Source organism: Balaenoptera acutorostrata, chromosome 15, assembly GCF_949987535.1.
Source record: "Balaenoptera acutorostrata chromosome 15, mBalAcu1.1, whole genome shotgun sequence".
Lineage (NCBI taxonomy): Eukaryota > Metazoa > Chordata > Mammalia > Artiodactyla > Balaenopteridae > Balaenoptera > Balaenoptera acutorostrata.
This window is the reverse complement of record NC_080078.1, coordinates 83,754,872-83,779,842: the sequence shown is the minus strand read 5'-3', so window position 1 is coordinate 83,779,842 and position 24,971 is coordinate 83,754,872. Positions and strand designations below refer to the sequence as shown.

The 24,971-nt window shown below is 43.8% G+C and overlaps 2 protein-coding genes across 3 annotated transcripts in view; one reads left to right on the top strand and one right to left on the bottom strand.

Annotated features, from left to right (window-relative positions):
• The window catches only part of RTF2 (replication termination factor 2), a 41,282-nt gene that overhangs the window by 14,052 nt on the left and 2,259 nt on the right, over nucleotides 1-24,971 (bottom strand). For both annotated transcript variants that reach the window (XM_007185267.2, XM_007185268.2), the window contains exons 2-5: nucleotides 23,252-23,346; nucleotides 22,000-22,093; nucleotides 20,132-20,271; nucleotides 15,856-15,934 (exon numbers count right to left, since the gene is read on the bottom strand). In XM_007185267.2, the coding sequence (XP_007185329.1) occupies nucleotides 15,856-15,934; nucleotides 20,132-20,271; nucleotides 22,000-22,093; nucleotides 23,252-23,346 (408 nt within the window). The remainder of the gene's footprint in view (nucleotides 1-15,855; nucleotides 15,935-20,131; nucleotides 20,272-21,999; nucleotides 22,094-23,251; nucleotides 23,347-24,971) is intronic.
• LOC103011756 (beta-1,3-galactosyl-O-glycosyl-glycoprotein beta-1,6-N-acetylglucosaminyltransferase 7) lies at nucleotides 1,248-6,851 on the top strand. Its single transcript, XM_007185266.2, has 3 exons — nucleotides 1,248-2,217; nucleotides 3,158-3,253; nucleotides 6,628-6,851. Exons 1-3 carry the CDS (start codon nucleotides 1,248-1,250, stop codon nucleotides 6,849-6,851), a joined length of 1,290 nt encoding a protein of 429 aa, XP_007185328.2.

Genomic DNA, 24,971 nt, shown 5'->3' with positions numbered 1-24,971 from the left:
TCTTCCCTAAATTCCGAAGGATGGTCTTTGCATGCCAATAACAATTAATTAATTAAAATACTTATTCATGAATCTCTGTAGAGTTCAAGAGAGGAAACTAAATTATTATCAAATAATTTTATTAGATAAAGATATCTTGTTTTTAATCACTGAAGCCTTCTGTAAAAACAATTCATAAACTCATTTCAACAAGTTGAATTATGTGATCACAAAATTTCTCTTGATTTGTTGTTTTCTTTATTGGAAAGATATATTCTCATAACATGATACAGAATAATGGCATAAGATAAATTCTGAATAATGCAGAACAGGACAGTATCTATGTCCAAAATAAATATTTGAGATTTTTATCTGCCAAGATAAGGGCAATAACACATGAAAATACAGTCAACATCATTAGTCATCAGGGAAATGCAAAGTTAAACCACAATGAATTACCACTATGCACCTATTAGACTGGTTAAAGTTTTTTAAATGGACCATACCCAGTGCTGGTGAGGATGTACAGTAAATGGAGCTCTCGTACACTGCTGGTGGGAATGTAAAACGGCACACCCACTTTGGAAAAAAACCTGGCAATTTCTTAAGAAGTTAAACATACACCTATATGCGAGCCAGCCATTTCACTCTTATTTACCCCAGAGACACAAAAACATAGGTCTGCACAAAGACTTGTGCACAAAATGCTTTCAGCATCTTGTAATATCCTAAAACTAGAAGCAACTTCAGTGTCCTTCAACAGATGAACAGATAGACAGATTGCGGCTTGTCCATTTGATGGAATACTGCTCGGCAATAAAAAGGGAAAAATGGTGATAAATGCAGTGACGTGGATGAAATCTTAAACTCATTATCCTAAGTGACAAAAAATCCAAGCAAAAAGTACACACGTATAACTTAGCTTATATAAAACTGTAGAATACGCCAACTAGTCTACAGTAACAAGAGCATATGAGTGATTGTCCAGAGACAATGGTGGAAGGAGGATGGAGTAAAAGGGGCCCAAGAAAGCTTTCAGGGGTGAAAGAAATGACTGTTATCCTGACTGTGGTGACAGTTTCATGAGTATACACATATATAAAAACTGATCAAATTATACACTTTAAATACGTGTACGCCAATAGAGTTAGCAGGGGCGGGGGGGAATAGAGTTAACAACACCCTAAATTCTGCCTGTTGTTCTTTTAGGAAGCTTAGAGGAAAACATTTCAAACTATGGTAATAAGAAGGCGACTGGAGCTCAAAACATGAGCCAGCTGCGAGCCACAAAGCCAGGTCTTCTCGTGTGCGTAGCCACTTGCATCTTCATTTTTCTTTATTTAAGGAATCCAACTCCTGAGGAACCAGAGGAGGAACCCACCTACCCAGCAGTAGTGGAATGTGGCTTTTATCCAGATGAACTGTGTTCGGCTTTGTTTGAAGGGAAAGAGGTGGCTCCCCAAATTGCAAAATTCTGTAAAAACCCTCATGGATCTGAAATACTTTCTCATTTACACAGACCAGGAAATTGTTCCAGGATATCCCAGGAGTTGCATTTCATAACCAGACCCCTGTCTGCAGAAGAGGGCATCTTCCCTTTGGCATATATTATAACTATTCATAAGGAGCTGGCTATGTTTGTGCAGCTTCTCAGAGCTATTTATGTGCCTCAAAATGTTTACTGTATTCATGTTGATGAAAAGGCCCCCAAGAAGTATAAGACTGCTGTGCAATCCCTGGTTAATTGTTTTGAAAATATTTTTATTTCATCAACGAGAGAGAAAATGGCTTACACTGGCTTTAGGAGACTACAGGCAGATATTAATTGTATGAAAGATCTAGTCCATTCCAAATTTCAATGGAACTATGTCATTAATCTTTGTGGACAGGATTTTCCAATCAAAACTAACAGGGAAATCATACACTACATCAGAAGCAAATGGAATGATAAAAATATCACTCCTGGAGTAATCCAGCCACCAAACATTAAATCTAAGACAAGTCAAAGCCATCCCAAATTCACCCCTGAAGAAGATATCTATGTATCTCCAAATGAAAGATTCAAAGATGAACCACCCCATAACTTAACAATTTATTTTGGAAGTGCTTACTATGTACTAACAAGGAAGTTTGTAGAGTTTGTACTAACAGACACCCGCGCAAAAGACATGCTTCGGTGGTCTAAAGACATCCACGGCCCAGAGCGACATTACTGGGTAACTCTGAACCGACTGAAAGGTAAGAACAATCCAGCAAAACAGTGTCTGTTCAGGCCAGAGGCAACAACAGGAGAAGTGTATCCTTAACTGAAGATTCTTTCTATTTCGGATCTTTGGCTTGGTAAACAGCTCTGCATTCTGTAAGACCGTCCACTTGGGTAGTCCAGGAGGGTCTTTGCTTTCAGGGATCTGAGGTTTGCTGAGAGAGCGCCACGTTCCCAAATCAGGCTGGCTGCTTTTGCCCCCTCTCCAGAAGCAAGCACCAGCATTGCGCGTCTCCTCAAATAGAGCCTTCTGAAAATTCTGAGCACAGATCTTTGGAAAGTTCTTCCTTTCTTCCTTCACTTATTAGATACTGCTGGATACCTACTAGTGCCAGGTATTGTGCTAGGGGCTCGTTAAGAATGTAAACTATTAAAACTAGCAATTTTGTTTGTGGCTAACATGATACTTCAGATAGGTTTTCTTAGAGGTAGAGGGAAATCTGATGCCCTCCTTTAAATGGGCCTATTTGCTCTTTCTGTAAAGCTGATTGGCTCTTATTGCGAATGTGGCTTCAAGCTTGAACAGCTAACCGAATCAGTCAGTCCAGGCGACAGTGCAAACAATGAAATCCAGCAGAAATGGGTTAGGAGCTTTTTAAAACCTCTCATATCCACTGAAAATCCTTTCAAATCACCCCCAGAGAGCTGTTGCGGAGAAAACGCGATCCAAAGAGACCCAACATAACATGCTGTCAATACTAGGTGAGTTACTAGGGATGGAGGAAGGGATGAAAAGTGAAATCTAAGCACAAAGATGCAATACGGGACCTCGCTCCACCCTGATACTACCACCGGTGCAGCACACACCCTGCCCCCAGAAGCGTTAGCCTTTCATCACATGAGAACATGCATTCTGAATGAGGCTGGGCTTTCCCTTCATCTGCTCACTGTATGCCTGCATGTCTTTTCCCTTAGATGCTCCAGGTTCCACCCCAAACACTGGCTGGGAAGGAAACGTTCGAGCCATTAAATGGAAAAACAAGGAGGGAACTGTTCATGATGGCTGCAAAGGTAAAAACAAAACCCAAGGGGGTTCCCTGGTGGCCTAGTGGTTAGGATTCTGGGCTTTCACTGCTGGGGCCCGGGTTCAATACCTGGTCTGGGAACTGAGATCCTGCAAGCCGTGCAGCGTGGCCAAAACAAAAACAAAAACAAAACCCAAGCCACAAAACGCCTTCAAATTTTATAAAAACTGTACAACTGCTGCCTCGAAAACAGTGGGAGAAGACTGACGGTCATGTTTACTGCAATCTGGAAGAATTAGTGATGATCCAACTAGCACGGTGTCAATTTTTTAAAAACTTTTCTTTTAATTATAATATCCAGACAGAGAAGTAGACAAATTCTAAGTATCTGAGCTGACAAATTTTCACAAAGTGAACACACAACAGGGCTGCAACTTTTAAAGTTTTCAGATAAAAACACATGCGCTATCTGGCTTTTCCAACCTGCTCCTAACATTCATTTAAAATGAGCTCTCTGTCTCCCTGGGTCTCTTTACGAGAACAGACGTCTGAATAGCACAGGTATATGCTCCTCGGTGGGGTCAGCCAGCTGCCCCCCATACTTCTTACGCAGTTCTTGCTGAAAAAAGGTCTCTTTGCTTTGCCCTCAGGAGCTTCTCCCTGAGGGACAGTGAATTCTTTTGCCCCTTTGTCTTGTGTGCCAGAGGTTTTAGTGGCCAGGGCAGTACACGAAAGCCAGATCTGGGGTGGAGGAGACCACGTCTCTGTTCTGTGGAGTCTGGAAGAGAACTAGCTGGCTGCAGAGCGGCTCTCAGGCACGTCGGTTCGGGGGAAACACCTCCGGAGTCGAAGAGCTAGAACTTGGCTCCCGGGAAGTTATCCGTGCCTCCTCTCTGGGGCTGGCTCTCCACACCCCCGAACCCCCAGGCTGAGCAGACAGTCTCAGGGAGGAAACGGTGGATGAGACACAATTCACAGCATGATACAGACGAGTCCAGTAGAAAGATGGCAAGTCCTTTGGTGTACTCCGGGGAAGGAAAACAGCGTGCTTGACGCCTCTGGGGCCACAGCTGGTGGTGGACAGAGGACGCGGGAAGACTGGAGCAAAGCCGTGCGTGAAGGCGGCTCCGGCAGAGCACGAGTTCCCCAGGGATACCTGGGCCCTGCGCTGTCTGTCTACAAGCAGCTCCCTAACCACCTCGGGAGCTACTGCAGAGATACATAACCTATTTTCACAAGGCATCTGGGTACAGTCCTCGGGTCTGAATACAGTATATCAGATAATGCAAAATAAACTAGGTTCGCCCAGTTTCCAAGCTGATTTAAAGACTGACCTAAAAGAAACAGGTTGTGGACAAACAAAAAACGGAAAATCTAATACCAGAACAGTTCAAAGACAAACAATTCCCGCTGCCACGTGCACAACCATCCTCCTGACGGGTACCAGGTCAGAAGGACTGGAATAATTTTCTAGTATTTTTTAAAAAGTAGGTATGATTCAGCTAGGGGGATAGTCACATAGAAAGAAGGTGACAGTTAAACGACAGGCTAACAAACAACCTTGGCCTTTCTTCAGACAGTAAGTGGCTCACTGTCATTACATACGGGTTGACAGGACTGGCGGATAAATACTCAGAAAAGGCGAGGCTCCGATTCTTCCTGAAAAAGTGATTCACCAATGGTATATAAGATGTCACGAAGGGTTGTGGCTGTCAATGATCAAGTAATGATTCCAAATTCTTAGAGTAGCAAAATCTGAGTATTTTAATAATGTTTGCAAAAAAACCTAGTCACTGTGAGTCTTAACAAGAATCATTATTCCCTACAAGTAAACACTTCAGAAAGTTCTTGCCATCACTAGCTTCACTGTGCAAATGGTTCTACTAGCAAAGCAGTACAGGGCCAACCCCGGCCAGCATTCAGTCAGTCCCGACTTAGGCCAAGCACTGTTGTAGGGTCTGTGGTAAACCCTTCTGGAACCCGGCTCTGGGCCTGCCGTCGATGCTTACAGCGATCTGCAGGTAGAAACTATCATTACGCACACTTTACAGACGAGGAACCCCAGACTCAGAGAAGTGAGGTCACTCCCAGAGTCACAGGACGCGGCACAGGCAGTGGCAGAGCCGGGTCTCAAACCAGCTGCGGCTGCCTGATGCCACGCCACTGGGGGAGCACATGGCCCAGCTCTGCACACACTGCAGAGCCATCCCATTACTATCAGCAACAAAGAGTTGGCTTATTTTTAATCACCAAGACAGCATTAACGCAATTCTGACAAAGTCCCATTTATTTGTGTTCCCTTCCGGTTCATACGTACATAAACTATAGAGTATGCAGTTACGATCAAGGTGCAGTTGATTCCTCTTTCACTATGTCCTAAGCTTTTCATGCTATCTTCATATTTACACTTTCAACTGGTTAAATGTAATACTATTGAGATTCTGTGACACTGCACCAAGAGTCTATCAGTTAAAAAGATTCTGATCATGATAACAGCTTCCACGTATACAATGCTCACCATGGGCCAGTTCTAGGCCCTTCAGTACACGAATGCACGCTTAGCAGGGAAAAGATCCCTTTTGATTTTTTTCAGTCTTAAAAACAACACTGGACATTTCTGTGCATGCAGTTCCAACCCTTTTAAATAATATTTCCTTAAGACAGGTTTCTGGAAGTAGGATTACAGCATCAGCAGGGGGGAGAGAGCATGGCAGCGCTGAGCAGAGAAAAGAGCAAGGTCTCCAAAATGAGCAGAAATTTCCCTTACACGCAAACTGAGCACTCCTGCCTCTGCAAACCGAAGGTGATGACAGAAACCACCTCCCACTGTTGGTGGGAGGATTAAAATAGAGTAGGAAGAGCCAAGCACAGTGTCAGACCCATAAAACGTGCTACTGAGTTCACCTCGAAGGAGTCCAATCAGTACTGGATTTGAACTAGAATTCCAATTTTAATTACTTCTATTTATATCAAACTCACTCTGCAAAACCATTAGAAGGCTGAAGCAATGACTTCTTAAAACCAACACAACTCTTATGAACTACCCACAACCGAGGAAAATACTTGAAAAGTTCATGGCACTTAAAACAGCAGCTATCAGAATTTAGGTGTTATCTGGCAAACAATGGCTGTTACTTCTCCCTCGTGCTCATGACTAGCTAAAATTCTACAGTATTCACCTAAAGTAGCCATTAAACATTTCAGAAATCACTAACCAAACGAATGAAAGCTTCCCTTCCATCATGAATTCAAAATTCAACATAAAAGCCCCTGTCAAAGCGATCATGGAAACCCCGTTTAATCTGAACTGGCACGAAGCAGAGAGGCCTTACAGATGACCTTAGAAGTGCGTCACTCTTCCACGTGGATGCAAACTGACGAGGAAACAAAGGCAGCTAAGTTTCTGTGTTCCCTTTGCAGGCCGCTATGTCCAGGACGCCTGTGTGTATGGACCAGGAGACTTGCCCTGGATCATTCAATCACCTTCTTTGTTTGCCAACCAATTTGACTCGACCGAGCCTCTGGTGGTCTCGTGCTTGGAGCGGTGGCACAGACTTAAAGTTCTAGGGCGGGCGGAGGTCCCTGTGGAACCACACTGGCATTTCCAACGGGAGAGTCATTTTAATATGAAATTGAACCGCTGAGCTGGAAGTTATAGAGAATGTTTGCTTTCTTACTGGTATAATTCTGTTTCCCTGACTTGAAATCAGAGAACGCTCAACCAAAAAGAATGGGAAAATAATTCCTTGACACAAGTTAGTTCTGAAATGAGTTTAGAAACGTGCTACCAACAAGACTCTGCTATAGATTATAGGCCACTTTTACGGCTTTGAGAAAGAAATCACAAGAGAAAAAATAACTCAAAGTCCCACTGGTGACTGGGTAAGTGACCCGGAGGCTCGACTGCCTCACATAACAGCTGCTGAAATCAAAGTCCCCCAAACACTTAGATCCAGGCTCAGGTTAGAATAAGAACATATCTTGTCTTAAAGATATACTACTGTGGATGAGATTCTAAAAAAGAACAAACTCCCACAGAAAATGGGAGAAAATATGCTTGTCTCTAACAGTCCTCTTTGGCTGGGAACAATGTACCTTTGTTCCGGAAATCCTAGAAAAACATGGAAGAGTCTACTTCCTTTGGGTAAAATAAAATTCTGGAGTTGAAACACAACTTCCTACAAAGGCCGCTCTAGGTACCTGCAGCCATGCAGCTGTGATGACGCAGTGGTCTATGTCTGCACAGTCTGATACCAGACACAACCACGGGGAGAGCTGGGCATATGAAACGTGGCTGCAGTGGCTGATTAAGTGAACCTTAACTTTTAAAATTTTAGGGGCTTCCCTGGTGGCGCAGTGGTTGAGAATCTGCCTGCTAATGCAGGGGACACGGGTTCGAGCCCTGGTCTGGGAAGATCCCACATGCCGCGGGGCAACTAGGCCCGTGAGCCACAACTACTGAGCCTGCACGTCTGGAGCCTGTGCTCCGCAACAAGAGAGGCCACGATAGTGAGAGGCCCGCGCACCGCGATGAAGAGTGGCCCCCACTTGCCGCAACTAGAGAAAGCCCTAGCACAGAAACGAAGACCCAACATAGCAATCAATCAATCAATCAATCAATCTTTAAAAAAATAAAAATAAAATAAAAATAAAAAATAGTCATACATATGTGAAACCATCAACGAAATCATAATAATAAGCATATCCAATGTCCCTAAAATTAAAAAAAAAATTTTTAATTAATTGAAATCTAAATAGTCACATGTGGCTGCTGATTACCATACAGAACAGCACAGGTCAAAGGCATGAATGGTCTTAATTCTCTCTACTCACAGATTCAGGTCTGCCAAAAGTCCACGAATCTTTGCTGTTCTGTCGAGGACTTTTAATATACTCTCTTTCTAAAAAAGAGCTCACGGCGTTATACAAGGCTGGAAATATACAACTATTAAATAGCACAACTTAAAACAACTAAAATAAAGGAAAAGCAGGAACCACAGGAGAGGACACTAAAGAAATAAATGTATAATTCAAGGGCGAAGTATAACCCCTCAGTGAACTGACGCTTCCCAAACAGAGAAATGAAATGAAATCCACTCAATGAAAATAGCCCTTGAAAAGCACGAAAACTACATAGAAGGAAAAGAGGCTCTGAAAGCACAGCCCACAAATCAAACCCGAGCTAACCACAGCATATTAAAATCTCTGTTTAAACAAACATTCTTCCCCAAAGATACGTAATCCCAGGGAGAACACACAGCGGAGGGTTAAGACCGCCAGAGGAGGGCGTGAGAGCCCCAGACAGCTCGGGGCAGCCTCCCCGCTCACGGGCAGACACACAGATCACCGCCATGTTCCCACTGGCTGTTCCGAAAGCTCAGGTTCACCCCAATCATGTCCCTTACGTGTCATCACAACTCATTTGCAAGTAAGTGCATACCCCATTACATTTTTTAAATTAAATAAAATAAAAAATAAAAGAGAAGCTTAAATCTTTTCAAGTTACTTAAAAGATGAGACTTCCTTCATCTCATTTCAACGTCAACTCATAGAACCCAAATTCAAACACATACCTGCCCTCAGATGGCTCAAACATTATAATGGAAGAAGTCACCTCAATGAATCCTTTCAGTAACAGTGAGATAAAATAAAAATAATAAAATAACTTAAAGGCACGGTGGAATGAAGCAGCATGAGGTTCAGGGAAGCACAAGCTGGGTTTCAGTGCAGCGTCAGGGGACAGGCCAGGGACGCCAAGGTAAAGCAGCAGCCTCCGTGGGCATCAGAACCAGCACGAAGCCGCTGCTCTCTCTACCCTGACTCAGCCTCTGACTGTATTCACTCATAAAGTAAAAGAACAAAATTAAATCATATGTAAAACATGTCTGAAATACATTGCTACAGACTGCAACTTAAAGGCAATCTTGAGGTTAACAGGGATCTTGAGATGATTTCTCTAACTTTCTGGGGAACAGAACCTTCTTGCTAACATGCAAGTCTACTGTTCAATTTTTCTATTGTCTTTTTCTTTCATGTAGAAGTTTACAGCTGCCTGTGCTGTATATGATTTCTTGAGGCTTAATATTCACAAAGACCATAAAGACAGTAGAAAGGAAAAGCCTGAAGGAGGCTGGGCCCGAAAAGCAGAATTTGCCAACCGCTTTTGAAGAGACCCCCTTCCTTAACCTATTTTCTCCCCTTTCCACTCCACCCCCTCCATGATAAGTACTCAAAACAAACAAACAAAAAAAAGGTGTACGAGTGTAAATTTTTGTTTCACTTCTGACCTTAAAACATCCCCACACCACACTCACCCGTCACAAAGCCTAAATAAATGAAGCCAGAAGGCTAGCAAGTCAAATACTGCTGCCCACACCTCTAACACCCAGATCAGCTTCTCAAGCTTTACTGTGCGTACAAATGCCCTGGGGCTCTTGTTAAAATTCGGTTTCTGATTCTGCAGGTCTGGGGAGGGGCCTGGGAGCCTGCATTTCTTAAAAAACAAAAATTAAAAAAAACCCCAGGTGGTGTCAATATTCGCAGGACCATGGACCATGTTTTGAGTAACAACACATCATTTATTTTGCAACCTGTGATTACTCCAGTGTGCTTCTTCTTATTACAAGAAGGGAAGAAGACAGTGGGGAATACAACTAATTTTTCGGCTAGTGCTTTGTGACAGTGAAAACAAAGAAACCTAGCAACTACGTCTCTTTGGACTCTGTTTACTGAAATCAAGGGTGCACACCATGTGTTTTAGACACAGAACCAGAGCTACTTCAAACCCTGGAGTCTCTTCTAGTGACCTGAAAAGCCAGAAGTCGATGGAACTACACAGGGAGAAGCAGAGAATGTGCACACCCTTGGTATCACGGAGGCTCCTGACACTATTCGTTTTTTTTTTTTTAAATATCACATTCTATCGTGTTTGTTTACTTGTTTATTCCTTTCTGTTTCCAAGGGAAGGTGTCTTCCTTTTTTTTTTTTTCCTTTGGCCGTGCCGCGCAGCATGCAGGATCTTAGTTCCCTGACCAGGGACTGAACCCGTGCCCCTTGCAGTGGAAGCGTGGAGTCTTAACCACTAGACCGCCAGGGAAGTCCCTGACACTGTTCTTATGATGCTGGTTCCTCTAAATTTCAGACATTACCTAAAACATGAAAATATTTGCTTTACACTTTGACACTGTGGCCTTATCTTCCATCGTTCACATTTTCACGATGCACTACAGCTCCTGAAACTGCGCCAACACTCTTCCTTTTGCTAGTTTGGCAGAAGTGGCTCCTGTTCACCTCTTCTTCCTGGGTGTCCAGCTGGACTACAATCCCCAGGCTCCTGCATGTAGCTGTGGTCACGTGACTGAGTTCTGGCCAATGGAATGTGAGCAGAAGCATTAAGTAGGCCTGGCCCATAAAAACCTCCTAAGCTAGATGCTTCCTTCTCTGTCCCCATCAGCCAACCGAACGGAGAATACTCTAAACACCAGAGGAGGTCAGACCTACAGGACAGAAGAAGCCAGAGTCCTTGAGTTTCCCTTAAAAGAAAGCTGCCTAACCAGGAGCTCTCACCGTATTAGCCACTGGAATTGGGGGGCTGTTTGTTACAGGACGTAGCCAACCTTGACTGATATACTTAGTATCACTAAACTTTAGAGACTTGAAATTAGAAGTACGAGCTTGATTCCTAACGACAGTATACGAATTTGTCATTTGATTTTTTTTCTTCATTTAAAAATGTCATTGTGGGGCTTCCCTGGTGGCGCAGTGGTTGAGAATCTGCCTGCTAATGCAGGGGACATGGGTTCGAGCCCTGGTCTGGGAAGATCCCACATGCCACGGAGCAACTAGGCCCGTGAGCCACAACTACTGAGCCTGCGCGTCTGGAGCCTGTGCTCCGCAACAAGAGAGGCCGCGATAGTGAGAGGCCCGCGCACCGCGATGAAGAGCGGCCCCCACTTGCCACAACTAGAGAAAGCCCTCGCACAGAAACGAAGACCCAACATAGCCAAAAATAAATAAATAAATTAAAAAAAAAAAAGTCATTGTTTGGCATTTGGGTCTAAAAGGAAAGCGTCCAAGACTTTACTACAATTCCTTTGTTTCACATACTAGAATCTGAAGCCCAGAGACGTGGAGTGGTTTATGCTCCCAAGCCAGCCCGTGCTGGTGTGTGAACCGAAACTGGTATGTATCAGGCTCTCAATGTCGGTCGTGTGAGTGCCCGAATGAATGACTCCCACTCAAGTGTGCCACTGGCTGACTGTCCCATGCTCTGATTTTCTACATTGTATAGTGTTATCAGTGGAATTATGCTTCCCCCCCTCCGGCAAATGTTGAGGTCCTAATCCCCAGTATGTTAGAATGTCACCTTCTGCAGATGCAATTAGTTAAGGTGCAGTCACTAGCGTGGGCCCTAATCCAACCCGACTGGTGTCCTTATAAAAAGGGGAAATTTGGACACGGGGACAAACTCCATAGAGGGAAGACCATATGAACAGACACAGGGAGAAGCGGCCATCGACAACTCAGGGAGACAGGTCTGGAACAGATCCTCCCCTCACTGCCCTCAGCAAGAACCAACCCAGCCAACATTGCGACTGCAGACTTCTAGCCTCCAGAACTGTAAGAAAATAAATTTCTGTGACGTCACCCAGTTTGTGGTACCTTGTTATGGCAGCCCTAGCAAACTAATACGCAGAGTATTCAATCTAGCTACGTATGCAAAGGCAATTTTTAAGGCGATTATACAAGTGAAAAGAGTAAAATATTACTCTTCTGACAACAGATTTATTTTTAAGAGAATTTTGTCCCTGAGGTGTTCCTGGATTCCAGCCAGGGTCCTGTCTTGACGGCGGGTGGTCTCAACAGCCCTGGCAGCCCCCATTAGGAGACTGGAGGAGCCGGTGTCCGGTCCTTATCTGGTCTCCGCTTCTTGTGCAATCCTGATGCAGTTGCTTCCCCTTTCCTCCTACTTCCTTCCTTTCCCTTGAAGTGTTCTACGTAGACTTTCAGAAGTTTACTAGCACTTTGTTCCCAGACACCAACAAAATGATTTCAGAGTTCCCTTGTAATGTTGCATTTCCATGAAATAAAATCAACTTCTCTGCAGAGCTGTGAGCAGACACTCCTATTCTGCTGAAAGTCTGTCAAGATGGTTATGGATGTCTGAGGTCAGCCAATGAAGAGGACAACTGCATACCAATCTAAGAGACAGTTATCCCTGTGGGTCGGGGAAAGAAGCCTGACTGCTTTCGATCCCTGAGTCCCCCAAACCTGCCTGCCCCTTAGAATTATTCTGGGAGCTTATATAAAAGTGGAACTCCACGCGGGCTCCACATTAACCCTGAAGATTCTCACGTGGGGTCTGAGGTGGGGAGTGGGAACTTAGCAAACCACTGTGGTGATTCTGCAGTGCAGCCTGGGTTGGGAACCACTGATCTAGGACATTTGGCTGCTTTAATAAATTTCAGCTTCACTTCCCACCTTCCCATATGTATATTCTTTCAAGTAAACTTCCTGAGTGTACCTGCGAATGTGTCTAACACTCAGACAACGCCTCACGCACTATTTGTGAAAACACACACGCACTTGGACACAGAGCAAATGCGAGCGAGGTTCCTTTCCTGCTCGCAGGAAGCCCAGGCCAGCTGAGCTCCCCCTCCTTCACGAGACTTCTCTCTCAGGCTCCTTTTCCTCACCTGCTGTCAGATTCTTGCTCTTGTTTAGTCTTTTCCCTCTGCCCATACTGCACAGACCTACACACCGCTGCTCCCAACGCACTCTGCTGCTGCAAAGGCATCAGGGGCCACGTGCTGCACGCCCCCGCAGCTGCTCCTCTGCCTGGCACTCAGAGTTTCCGCCACCAGTCTGACTCACATCTCTGGCCTCTCCCTGCTCCTGAGCGGCTGGGGCAGGACTACACCTTGAGGCCCCACCTTCACAGGCTGCCCGGCACTTCCTCCCCTGAGTGTGATGGCTGCTCTCCTCTCCCACTCATTCCCTCTGCCCACAGCGCACCCACCATCACTAACAAGGGCGTCTCTCAAACTTCAGGTGTTCCCCTGCCTAAGGTACCGTCAGTATCTTAATATTTTTCTTTAAATCTACCCATTGTTTTTACTTAAATTTACCTTAAATGTTGACTTTATATTCATACCATATGTATAGAAATAGTACCCCTTGCCATAAATGTAAAGAAAGCATAAAACTGCGAGAACACAAACAAGTCTCTCGAGGCCCTGCCTGCCAAAGCTCTGAGCGTTAAGGTGCGCTCTCTCTTGGGAGCTCAGTGAGATGCATTAAAACTATCCCAGGACCAAACGGAGACTTTCTCCGCAAGGCACGCAGGCACACGGGCGAAGGTGTGCCAGAATGGGAGCTACCGTCCTGCTGTGCAATGTCTCACAGGGACGTCTGGGGTCCTGTCTGTGGACCCCTCACACCAGCTCACCTACGCCAGCAGCCGTGTCCCACTCTCTGGGAAAGCCTGACCCATGAGAACATGCTCTGCCTTCAAGGCCTAGAACAAATGTCTCCTCCCATAAAGCCATTTCTCAGCAGCACAGCCAGAAAGTTCTCTGGCCCTTCAACTCCAGTAACACCCTTACATCCACTTGGCAACTGGCCTCAAAAAACAAAGCAGAATATGATTTTTCATGTAACCTGATTCCTGCACGACTGCAGTCTCCCTGAGCACAGGGACTGATTCCTTCACGACCTATCCTCCCTGGGAACACCTGTAACATCGTCTTGAACACAAGAGACATAATAAATACTGGACAATAAATGACATGAATCAATTCCTGAATGCATTCTTTGAATTTCTCTTTTTTTGGCAAAAGCTTCATGAGACAGATTCCAAATTCTATGATGGCTTGATCCGTAATCACCCCAAACTGGAAACAACTCCACGCCCCTCCCTGACTTCTTCACTACCAATCACCTTTTGTCTGTCTTTGAGTCTCAAATAAACGGAATCACATTTGAGCGTATCCTCCTCCACGTCTGACTTCTTTACAGAGAAATCATTCTGAAACTAAAGTACATCCGGCCTGGCCGAAAGCTGCCCCCAGCTTCCCACCGCTCTTAGGGCAAAACCCACAAGCCCCAGCATGGCCACCTGGGCCCTACAGAAGGTGGCCCCTGCCTGACCCTCGACCTCATCTACTTCTCTCCCGTCCCCACCCTCCACCGCACTTTCTGTTCCTTCAACTAGCGAAGTCCTCCGTCACTTCTGAGCTTTGGCTCAGACCTTGCTTGGCTGGCTCCTGCTCACCCTCAGGTCTTAGCTCAAACCTCCAGAGGCGCCTCTGCTGACCACCACTGAAGAGGCCTCTCTCCCTCCGGTACCTCACCCGCTGCGTTTCCTTCCTGGCAGCTGTCACAATCGGTCCTGCCTTGCTCGGTTACCTGAGTGTCTCTCTCTCCACCTGGAATGCGGGTTCCATGAAGGCAGGGACTGGATCAATCTTATCTACAATGTACACCACCCCACATGCCTAGGACGGGGCTGGCCCATGACAGCGGTTCCACGATAGCTACTGGATCAAAGAATAATTCACAACAGGGATAAACAGTACCGGACGCCTAAGGAAATCCAAGCAGAATTAATGTGGGTGAAAGTGCAGCCAGGAGTCACCGGTGTCCATGACATTAAAGTAAATGCCAGGCTCTCCACAGACTGGCAGAACACCCAGACACAGATGTCCTGGGCTGCAGCAGCAACCCCGTGAGGGCGAAGTCCTCCGCACCTCCCTCACGTGAGCTGGGCAAGCGCGCCCTCACGTGATGGGTTTGCTCACCCCCGGGGGCGTCTACTGAGGACGTGCGACCTGCCCCGGGGAGAACAAGGCCGGCGGGGTGAAGAGGTGGACGAGCTTTGCCCTCGCTCTCAAACACTCATAGGCGGAGCACAGGGGATCACGAGGGCAGCGAAGATACACCACGTGAGGCTATAATGATGGATACACGTCATTATACACTTGTCCAAGCCCACAGAATGTACAGCCCCACGAGTGAACCCTAATGTAAAGGGGATGTGGGTGATGATGGGGTGTCAACGTAGGCTCGCTACCTGGAACGAGTACACCGCTCTCGGGGGGATGCTGATGATGGGGGAGGCACGTGTGAGGGTAGAGGGGAAACCCCTTACTTTCCTCTTAATTTTGCTGTGCACGTAAAGCTGCTCAAAAAAAAATAAAGTCTTAAAAAAAAAAAAAAAAAGAGTTAGAAGAAGAAACCCTCATGGTCCAGCAGGGAAAGCACCACCTAACTAGCAATTACACCATGGTGAGATCAGTGGGATAATAAGGTGCCCAGGGAGCAGGGAAGGAGACTGAGCAACAAGGTTCACACAGGAAGCAATGGCTCTGGAACTAAGGTTCGGCGAGCAGGACCCCTCCCGCTGGCAGGTCACGGTGGACGATGGCACAGGAGAGGACAGGCGGGCAGGGACACGTCACAAGAGGCGGTCTGAGTCTCTACTTCCGGCAAGGACAGGAGTAGAAAGGTTTTAAGCAGAGAAGCAACTAATTAGATCCATGTTTCAGAAAGAATTGAAAGATGCTGAAATGACACATGGAGGGGGGACCCCAAACCATCTGATTTCTTCAGCTACTGGGAAGGAACAAAGGATGCATGTCAACAACTCACCGTGTGACAAACTTCTGTTTTTATCTCTTTCAGGGCTCGTTCAGAAAACACGCAACCACAGCCCCGCAGGAAACAAAACCTGGAGAAATAACCCAACATGGAGAATGACTTAAATAACAATTTAAAAATTATTACCCATGTTATCAATTAACATTTGTTCTGTTTACACAAAGGCCAAGAACCACTAAGAAAAAAATGGTTATATTTAATTCCATTAAGAAAAAAAAAATCAGTGTGTCCTAAATAAATAAAGTACTTAAAACACACACACACACACCCACCCCACTTTCTGAAAGTTTGCTTTACGCCACTTCATTTTTACGAAAGACCTACATTAGTACCTATTTTCGCTAACGGAAAGAAATCCAAAGTGGATTTCTGCTTCTATGAAAAATGGCAAAAACTAAAAACTGGCATTCAGCATTTGTTTTGCAGCACGCTGTTGTACAGGTAGCTTGCACCCCAAGCTCCTTCTAGAGGAACTACACTCAAGATCTCAGTGTCAAGCTGCCATAGCTTTGAACCGTGACCATCTGTGCTTTTTTTTTTTTAAATTTTTTATTTATTTATTTATTTATTATTTTTGGCTGTGTTGGGTCTTCGTTTCTGTGCGAGGGCTTTCTCTAGTTGCGGTGAGTGGGGGCCACTCTTCATCATGGTGCACGGGCCTCTCACTGTCGCGGCCTCTCTTGTTGTGGAGCACAGGCTCCAGACGCGCAGGCTCAGTAGTTGTGGCTCATGGGTCCAGTTCCTCCGCGGCATGTGGGATCTTCCCAGACCAGGGCTCGAACCCGTGTCCCCTGCATTGGCAGGCAGATTCTCAACCACTGTACTACCAGGGAAGCCCCATCTGTGCTTTATCCCTATTTATTTTGTGCATCTGCTAGCAAGATGTGTCTTAAGGGTAACTGCTTCTTCAATTTATGCCATTTCAGCTTAGGAAAGTTTTCTTAGTCACTTAGGAAAATCTCTACTTTCAGAGAGAGGAGAAACTTGTGTGTTGAAATTAAAACCACAAACATAGGCCAAAGTTCCACTCCTACCCCCTTGCAATAATCCTTTGGAAAAAAGACTCTATCAATAAAAATAAATAGAGGCATTTTTAAAAAACACCACAAAGTCAAAAGACAGAATAGGAACTCAGGGAGATAATATTTTAAACACATATGAGGTTCAGAGTTTATGAATATTCAAAGAGGTCTTTAAAAGCAACAGTACACAATATAGAAAAATGGGCAAAGGGCATTAACATGCAGTTGACAAGAGAAATATAAATGGCCAAAACACATAAAAGATGCTTAACCCCTACTGTTAATTACAGAAATGCATTTCAAACAAAGACATACAGTGTTTTACCTATCAGGCAATAATGAAAGAGTCTGAAGGTATCCAGTTGGAAACTGTCTGAGGAAACAGGCACGTTTGTTGATGGGTGGGTACAACACGGTACAACATTTCAGAAGGACAATTGGCAGTAGTATCAGGTAAAGCATCACTCTGCAGACTTTCTCCTACAGAATCATGCCCACAAGTGTACACATGCACAAGTATGTATTTATGAAGCTGTGCAGTACAGCAAGGAAGAAGAGGAAGCCACCTAAATGCCCATCAACAGAGGACTGGTTAAATAAATATGAACTCTTATACAGCTATTAAAAAGAATAAGGTGGGACTTCCCTGGTGGCGCAGTGGTTAAGACTGCATACTCCCAAGGCAGGGGCCCCGGGTTCGATCCCTGGTCCGGGAACTGGATCCCACATGATGCTGCAACTAGGAGTTTGCGTGCCACAGCTGGGGAGCCCGCGAGCCACAACTGAGGACCCTGCCTGCCGCAACTAAGAGCCCACGTGCTGCAACTAAGGAGCCCGCCTGCCACAACTAAGACTTGACGCAACCAAATAAATTAAAAAAAAAAAAAAAAGAATAAGGAATAAGGAAAAGAATAAGTGTTATGTATGGCCAAGAAAATGTTTAAATTAGACAGAGAAGTAGAAAAAAATAAGGTTACAAAATATGTGTAATATGATTCTGTGCCGGTGGGAAGCATACGTGTCTATTTGTATCTCTCTTGCAGAGGTGCAGGGAAGTGTGTTGTCTGTGTTGGTGTTGCAGAGGTCTGTAGAAGGCGTTAAGACACCGAACAGCTAACAGTGCTGTCACTGGAGGCTAGGATGCGGCAAAGGTGCAAAAAGCACTTTCACAATTTACTTCTTTTTAATTTACTTATTTATTTATTTATTTATTTGGCTGTGCTGGGTCTTAGTCGCAGCATGTGGGATCTTCACTGCGGCATGCGAAGTCTTCAGTGCAGCATGTGGGATCTAGTTCCCCAACCAGGGATCAAACCCGGGCCCCCTGCATTGGGAGCGTAGAGTCTTAGCCACTGGACCACCAGGGAAGTCCCTCACATTTACTTCTTATGTTCCTCTAAAAAATGCCACCATAGAAACTTTCTCCAAACTTTTCACCATAGAAACTTTCTCCAATTTCTCCATAGAAACTTTTAATCTCAGGGATTATAGCAGATGCAGATTGCTCTAACGAAAACCAAATTAATAACATCATACTAATATTCACTAAATGTTTAGGACTAAAAAAAAACCCTGCTTTATGAATGCTTACTAAGTATTAGTGATTTAGGAAATGGTTTTTCTTTAAACAAAGGCTAAATGTTTTTATTATACCAATAACCTATTTCTATTTTTCTATACACTTAAATCTTTATTATACAAATGTTATTAAATATACAAACTAACCCCAAAATCAATTTTCTAGTGTGGAGGCCCTATTAACAGCAAGCGGGCAAAGCCAAAACAGGCAAAGCTCAATTAACTGAGAAGAGAAAAAGGAGAAGAGATTAACCAGCAAATGAAAGGGAAAAAACTAGGGGAAGCCACAATCGGAGCAACAGGTTAGAGGTAACCCCTACTCAAGACGCCAGAGTTGAGTCTGTTTCTGCTAAGTTCCTCTTTTGGGGGTGAACCATGGTTTTCTTAAAAAGAAGTGGGAAGCCAGATACAAAAGGTCACATATTGTGTGATTCTATTTATATGAAATATTCAGACTAGGTAAACCCACTGGACAGAAAGCAGATTGTTTGCTGCTAGGGGCTGGGGGGAGGGGGCATGGGGAGGGACTGCTTAATGGGTAGGGGGTTTTACTTTGGGGTGATGAAAATGTTTTGGAACTAGATGGAGGTGATGGTTGCACAACACTGAGAATGTACTAAACGCCACTGAAACATACACTTTAAAAAGATTGTGAATGTTAGGACTTTCACCTCAAAATAATGTGTACGTACACACACACACACACACAAGTAGGACAAGGTTAGGTACATGAATCTCATTCCCCAGAATATTTCTCTTGTGAACTTTAGCCTTTCATTTGGGCATGAAATGAAAGGCTTTTTTCAGCTTTATTTGGGTATAATTGACAAACAGGAATTGTATATATTGAAGGTGTACAACTTGATGATCTGCTCTGTGTAGAAATCGTAAGACGATCTTCACAGTCAAGCTCATTATCATACCCATCACCTCACAGGATCACCACTAAACGGTAAACTTTAAGAGAGGCCTAAATGATTTCAACACGTAATATGTTAGATGGAAGATTCCAGATGACAGTATGGACTACCAGCTACTAAAGGTATTTCTAAATGGTGGGAAAAAAGTTTAAAGCTTTGGCAAAGTGAGACATCCTATAAAAAGGCACCTACTAATCCACTCGACATTCATATTTTTTAAGGGGGAAATATACTTGCTTACTTGCATTTGCTATATACATCTCAAGCTTAAGATTTCTGGTGCTCTAGCCAGAGGACCTGTTATCTACAAATTCAAAGCAAGTTATCCTCATCAACCGGGCCTTTCACTGACTGATCACCCACACGTTCTGTAAGATCGTTTTCCACTGCAGAGTTTTTAGCAATTGTAAGGAAATGGGATTTGTTTGATGGAAAACATCTGTCCTTTACTTTCTTTCCCATAGGAGAAGACCAAAGAACTCAACTCAAGTCTCTTAAGTGTCACAAGACAAATTTTTAAACTCCCTCTTTACTTTAGGCTCTCCTAACCTCAAGAATAGAAAGCTGCAGACAACAAAGAGGCCATGTTACACGTGGCTGGTAGGGAATGAACATGGTCTTGTGCACTACCCAAACCAAAAGACACCTTAAGGAAATCCGTGTGATTATTAAGCTTTGGCACAGATCCTAACAGCACTGGGATCACTCACCCAGACTCCACATCATCTGCCCACATCCATTACTGACCTGTGTCGGCCATTCATCTCCAAGCCCACAACGGGGCAGATGAAACGTGCCCGCTGGAGGTCATCGTGTTTGTCACCTTTAGTGTTTCCTTTATCTCCTTCCCAGGCGGGGTTATCAGAAAGCCTCAGTTCTGTCACATTCTGTGAAAAAAACATGAATATTTTAAGAGTTCCTTTGACAAATGGATCATCTTTAGCCTTAATTATTATTCTAGTCCCTTCCCGTCCAAACCTCTTTTTCTACTTTCCTTTAACATCAATTAACATGGATATAAAATTAAACCATAAGTTGTGATAGAAAACAAAATTTTTTAAATGCACTGTCTAGCAAATAATTAATTTCTATTTTACAAGCATTTTGCTATATAAGGCAAAGTAACTTCAGACATGAAAATTTACCCCACTAAGAGAAGAAAGCTTTGTATTAGTTTCATCCAGAAAGGAACACTTTCTTTCCTGGCTGATGAAGCCTCACTGAGGCTGTCCATATTACTGACAAGCCACGCTTATTTAACAGCTAAACAGACGGTAAAATCTGTGAGGCCATGGTCTAATGAGTCCAAGGCAGAATATTAGCCAGAGATTACTGTCATACTCCAAGATCCAGGTGTTCCGGTTTTCAAAATTCAGTTTTACAAGGAGTGACTTAACAGCCCCACTTTAGCATTTGAAGCATTTCCTCATATTTAACTGCACCATTTGATTTCAACACTCCAGAGAGCAGCTGAGCACCTTGAAAGGAAAAAGCCACCACACACGGGGTCGGCTTCCTGCTTGTGTGTTCATCAAGTTCTCTGCTCAGAGTATCTGTGGACTATTAACTGCAGTAATAATAACCTTTGCATTGTTTTATGTGAATCCTTTTGTCTTTACAGTTGTGATTTCTTGGAAAAAAAATTTTGCATTAAAATTAAAAGTTCACCACATACATTATATACTGTGTTTTAAGTATAGACTTGTATAAGTTAATTTCAGTGATAATCACATTTTTGAGATAAGATAATTATGCTACTGTGGGTTTTTGAGAAATGAGTTCTCCTCCCAAGGAAACGGTGACGACAATCAGCGTGGTTACCTCTACAGCACCACCAACAGCTACATCTCAGAATTACTAATTTGTCTGAAATAAACATTACCCCAAGAACTCAAACAAAAAGCCTATTATAACAATAAAAAAAATTTAAAAGGAAAAAGAAGGAGGAAAAAACTCAAAGCCTTAGCCTGGGAGTCAGGGGCTCTGGATCTGGTTTAAGCGCCCCACTGACTAGCCATGAGGCCTCGACATGTCATACACAGAGAGTGTTTTCACCTGTCAAGCTTGGTGGTTCTCAAACTCTTCACTACTCTGATTTTTCTCCCTCTGACCAGATTTGACAGATTCTGTCCTCTCAACAAACTTCCTTTACTAAAAAACTTGTTTTTCCACTTTTATGAAAGAACTTTCAGAACCTCTAATCAGCAGGAGATAACCACAATGATTGAATAGTTATCTACCTATAAAAATCTCTAATTCTATAAAAGTGTCTTCCAAACCAAAATTCGAGTGGCTGAGTTTTAACTATAAAAATAATGCTTCCCAACATTTATACAGCACAATATACAAGTTTCGAAGTTTTGAAACTTGTATACTACAGTTTTGAAGTTCTTTCACTCATATGAACTCACAACAGATTTATAATCCAGGAAGTACGGGTGTGGGGACTTCTGGTTTGAACTTCAAGTGACCTGCCCCAAATCACACCTTTATTAGGTGGCTGGGTGGGACTGGAATTCCAAATTTCCAAGTTCAGTCTAAAATGTACATGAATTCTATAAAATAAAACCCTAACCACTGAAACCCCCGGAGCACTTCCGAATCACCTGTCTTACCTTAATGCTTTTAATGTGAGAGGCTGCCTTCCCAAGAGCCTTTTCGGAAGACTTGTCCAATAGAAACTCAATGATGGCATCTTTGTTGTAAAGTCTGCAACAATAAAGATCAGTCAAAACATCCTGGCAATAATCAACCTTCACCCAAAGGAAGAAGACTAAACTTAGTACAATCCAAAGTCATTGACGTCTGATAATAGAAATGCCCTGCACTCCTAAAAAAAAAAGTAAATTTAATCCTGTACCAACCATTTCCAAAGCATACAAAGAAAGAAACTAGTTTAAACAAAAGGCTACAAACTGGCAGCCTGAGGACTGAATGTGACCTGATCAAGGCTTTTTCTAAATTGGGAGATTTAATATAAAAGTACACATTTTCAGGCTTCCCTGGTGGTGCAGTGGTTGAGAATTTGCCTGCCAATGCAGGGGACACAGGTTCGAGCCCTGGTCTGGGAAGATCCCACATGCCGCGGAGCAACTAGGCCCGTGAGCCACAATTACTGAGCCTGCGCGCCTGGAGCCTGTGCTCCGCAACAAGAGAGGCCACGATAGTGAAAGGCCCACGCACCGCGATGAAGAGTGGCCCCCGCTTGCCACAACTAGAGAAAGCCCTCACCCAGAAACGAAGACCCAACACAGCCAAAAATAAATAAATTAATTAATTAATTAAAAAAAAAAAAGTACACATTTTCAACTTCCCCTGAAAAAAAGAAAGAAAAAAAAAAAATCAGATGTTCTGGACTCAGTCTACATTCTTGAACTGTAACAGCAGGCTGGAACTGAAGAGCAGCTACCCCGTAATTTGCCTTTTTTGCCGGCCGTGCAGCACAGCTTGTGGGCCCTTAGTTCTCCAACCAGGGATTGAACCTGGGCCCTCGGTAGTGAGAGCATGGAGTCAGTCCTAACCACTGGACTACCAGGGAACTCCTGCAGCTACCCCTTAGACAGGACGTGAACTCTCCAGTTTCCCCCAGTCCTCACCGTTCCCTACTGACCCCACATGGGTCCTCCATGCATTTATCTTTATAACTTAACTCCTAATGGCCCCTGAGTTTTCAACCCATGGATTAAATAAACCAAACTGAATAGAAAAGTGCAGAAGTATGTTTTGAGACAGAGAATGATAACCCAGGCTTCACAAATTTGCTGGAGCTCATTCACATTTGATGAATCAAGAACAGCATTTATACATTAAAATTCTTTTTAAGATCATTTAATAAAAACTCGTCTCCGTTAAGTAAAGGAACCATACCTGCCAAGTTCACAGGCAACTATTGGTCGTCTTAATATTTCTTGACTTAGAGTACAATAGTTCCACTGGGCCACTAACTCAGCATCCTTGTCAACCTGAGAAAAGAAAAAAAAATCCTGTCAATTAATTTTCACCTCTGAAAGACACATGGTCTACAGTTCCACATATAAAGGCTTATTCAGTAATACCACACTGTGACAATTTTTTTGTTTCTTTGTTTTTAAAATATTTATTTATTTATTTATTTGGTTGTGCCGGGTCTTAGTTGTAGCTCACCGGCTCCTTAGTTGTGGCATGTGAACCCTTAGTTGCGGCATGCACGTGGGATCTAGTTCCTTGACCAGGGATTGAACCCAGGATCCCTGCATTGGGAGTGCGGAGTCTTAACCAGTGCACCACCAGGGAAGTCCCACGATTTTTGTTTTTTAAATCAAAGATAGTGACACACGAAGTCGGGATTTAAAAAGTCACAAGTAACCGACACTATGTCAAATAAAGGCCTCTCTATACATGACATGTACAAAGAAACAGTTTACATCAAGTCATTATATTGCTTATGCTAGTTACATATTAATATCTGTATCTTAACAGTAAGTTAGGAAGGCCATACAGAAAAATCAAGCAGTACAGGTTAATTCCTAACAATGGGAAAGGCTCCAAAGTTGTAGCAGAATTTAAGGACAAAGAATTGAGAAGATAGGCATTTTTTAAAAAAAACAGGTCAGCACAAAGACTGTATAATTCTTTATAAAATCAGCAATTTAACAGAAGTGTTTTTTGCCAACTGCTCACTATGTGGCATATCAGGCCATTATCCACAGTATAAAGATCCAGATCTGAGACCTTCCATAGCCCTCAAATGATATTTTCATTTAATATTCCATGTCCCACTCTTTCCTCTTCCTCAAATGTCAAACCTGAATAATGTAACAGGATGGCACATTTGAAAGAAAACAGGAAGAAAAAAATTTTTAATTCCCTTAAATTTAATTTTTGCAGGAACAACTACTTAAGTGTTTACTGTGTGCCAGGCACTGTGCTAAGCACTTACAGTGACTTGTCTTGTAGCCCTCATAAAACCTTCTGAGTTAGGATTTTTACCTTTGTAGTTGAGGAAACTGACATACGAAGAAATTAAGTTACATGTCAGGGTCACAAACAGGCAAGCAGACAAAGGAGCTAGGATAAAAAGCCAGGCAGGGGACTTCACTGGTGGCACAATCGTTAAGAATCCACCTGCCAATGCAGGAGACACGGGTTCGATCCCTGGTCCAGGAAGATCCCACGTGCCACGGGGCAACTAGGCCCGTGCACCACAACTACTGAGCCTGAGCTCTAGAGCCCGCAAGCCACAACTACTGAGCCGTTGTGCCACAACTACTGAAGCCCACGCCTAGAGCCCGTGCCCCGCAACTAGAGAAGCCACTGGAATGAGAAGCCAGCGCACCGCAACAGAGAGTAGCCCCCGCTCACCGCTCACCGCAACTAGAGAAAGCCTGCACGCGGCAATGAAGACCCAATGCAGCTAACAAAAAATCAATTTAAAAAAATAAAAAAATAAAAAGCCATGTTCAGCAAGTTTAGGATCTACTTTCTAGATTACTCCTTGCCCAGGAATTTAAAAATTGGTCCCCCCAAAACTTCTGAAAACATTTATTCTAGGGTCACTCTTTTCAGGGCAAGGTCTCAAATTTGAGTAATGTTTTGGGCCAGACCCAAC

Bases quoted from the DNA above. Each gene is read 5' to 3' on its own strand.
- LOC103011756 (XM_007185266.2), top strand. From the start codon at position 1,248: ATGAGCCAGCTGCGAGCCACAAAGCCAGGTCTTCTCGTGTGCGTAGCC. The intron at 2,218-3,157 runs GTAAGAACAATC...CTTTTCCCTTAG, and splicing joins AACTCTGAACCGACTGAAAG to ATGCTCCAGGTTCCACCCCA. The intron at 3,254-6,627 runs GTAAAAACAAAA...TTCCCTTTGCAG, and splicing joins TGTTCATGATGGCTGCAAAG to GCCGCTATGTCCAGGACGCC.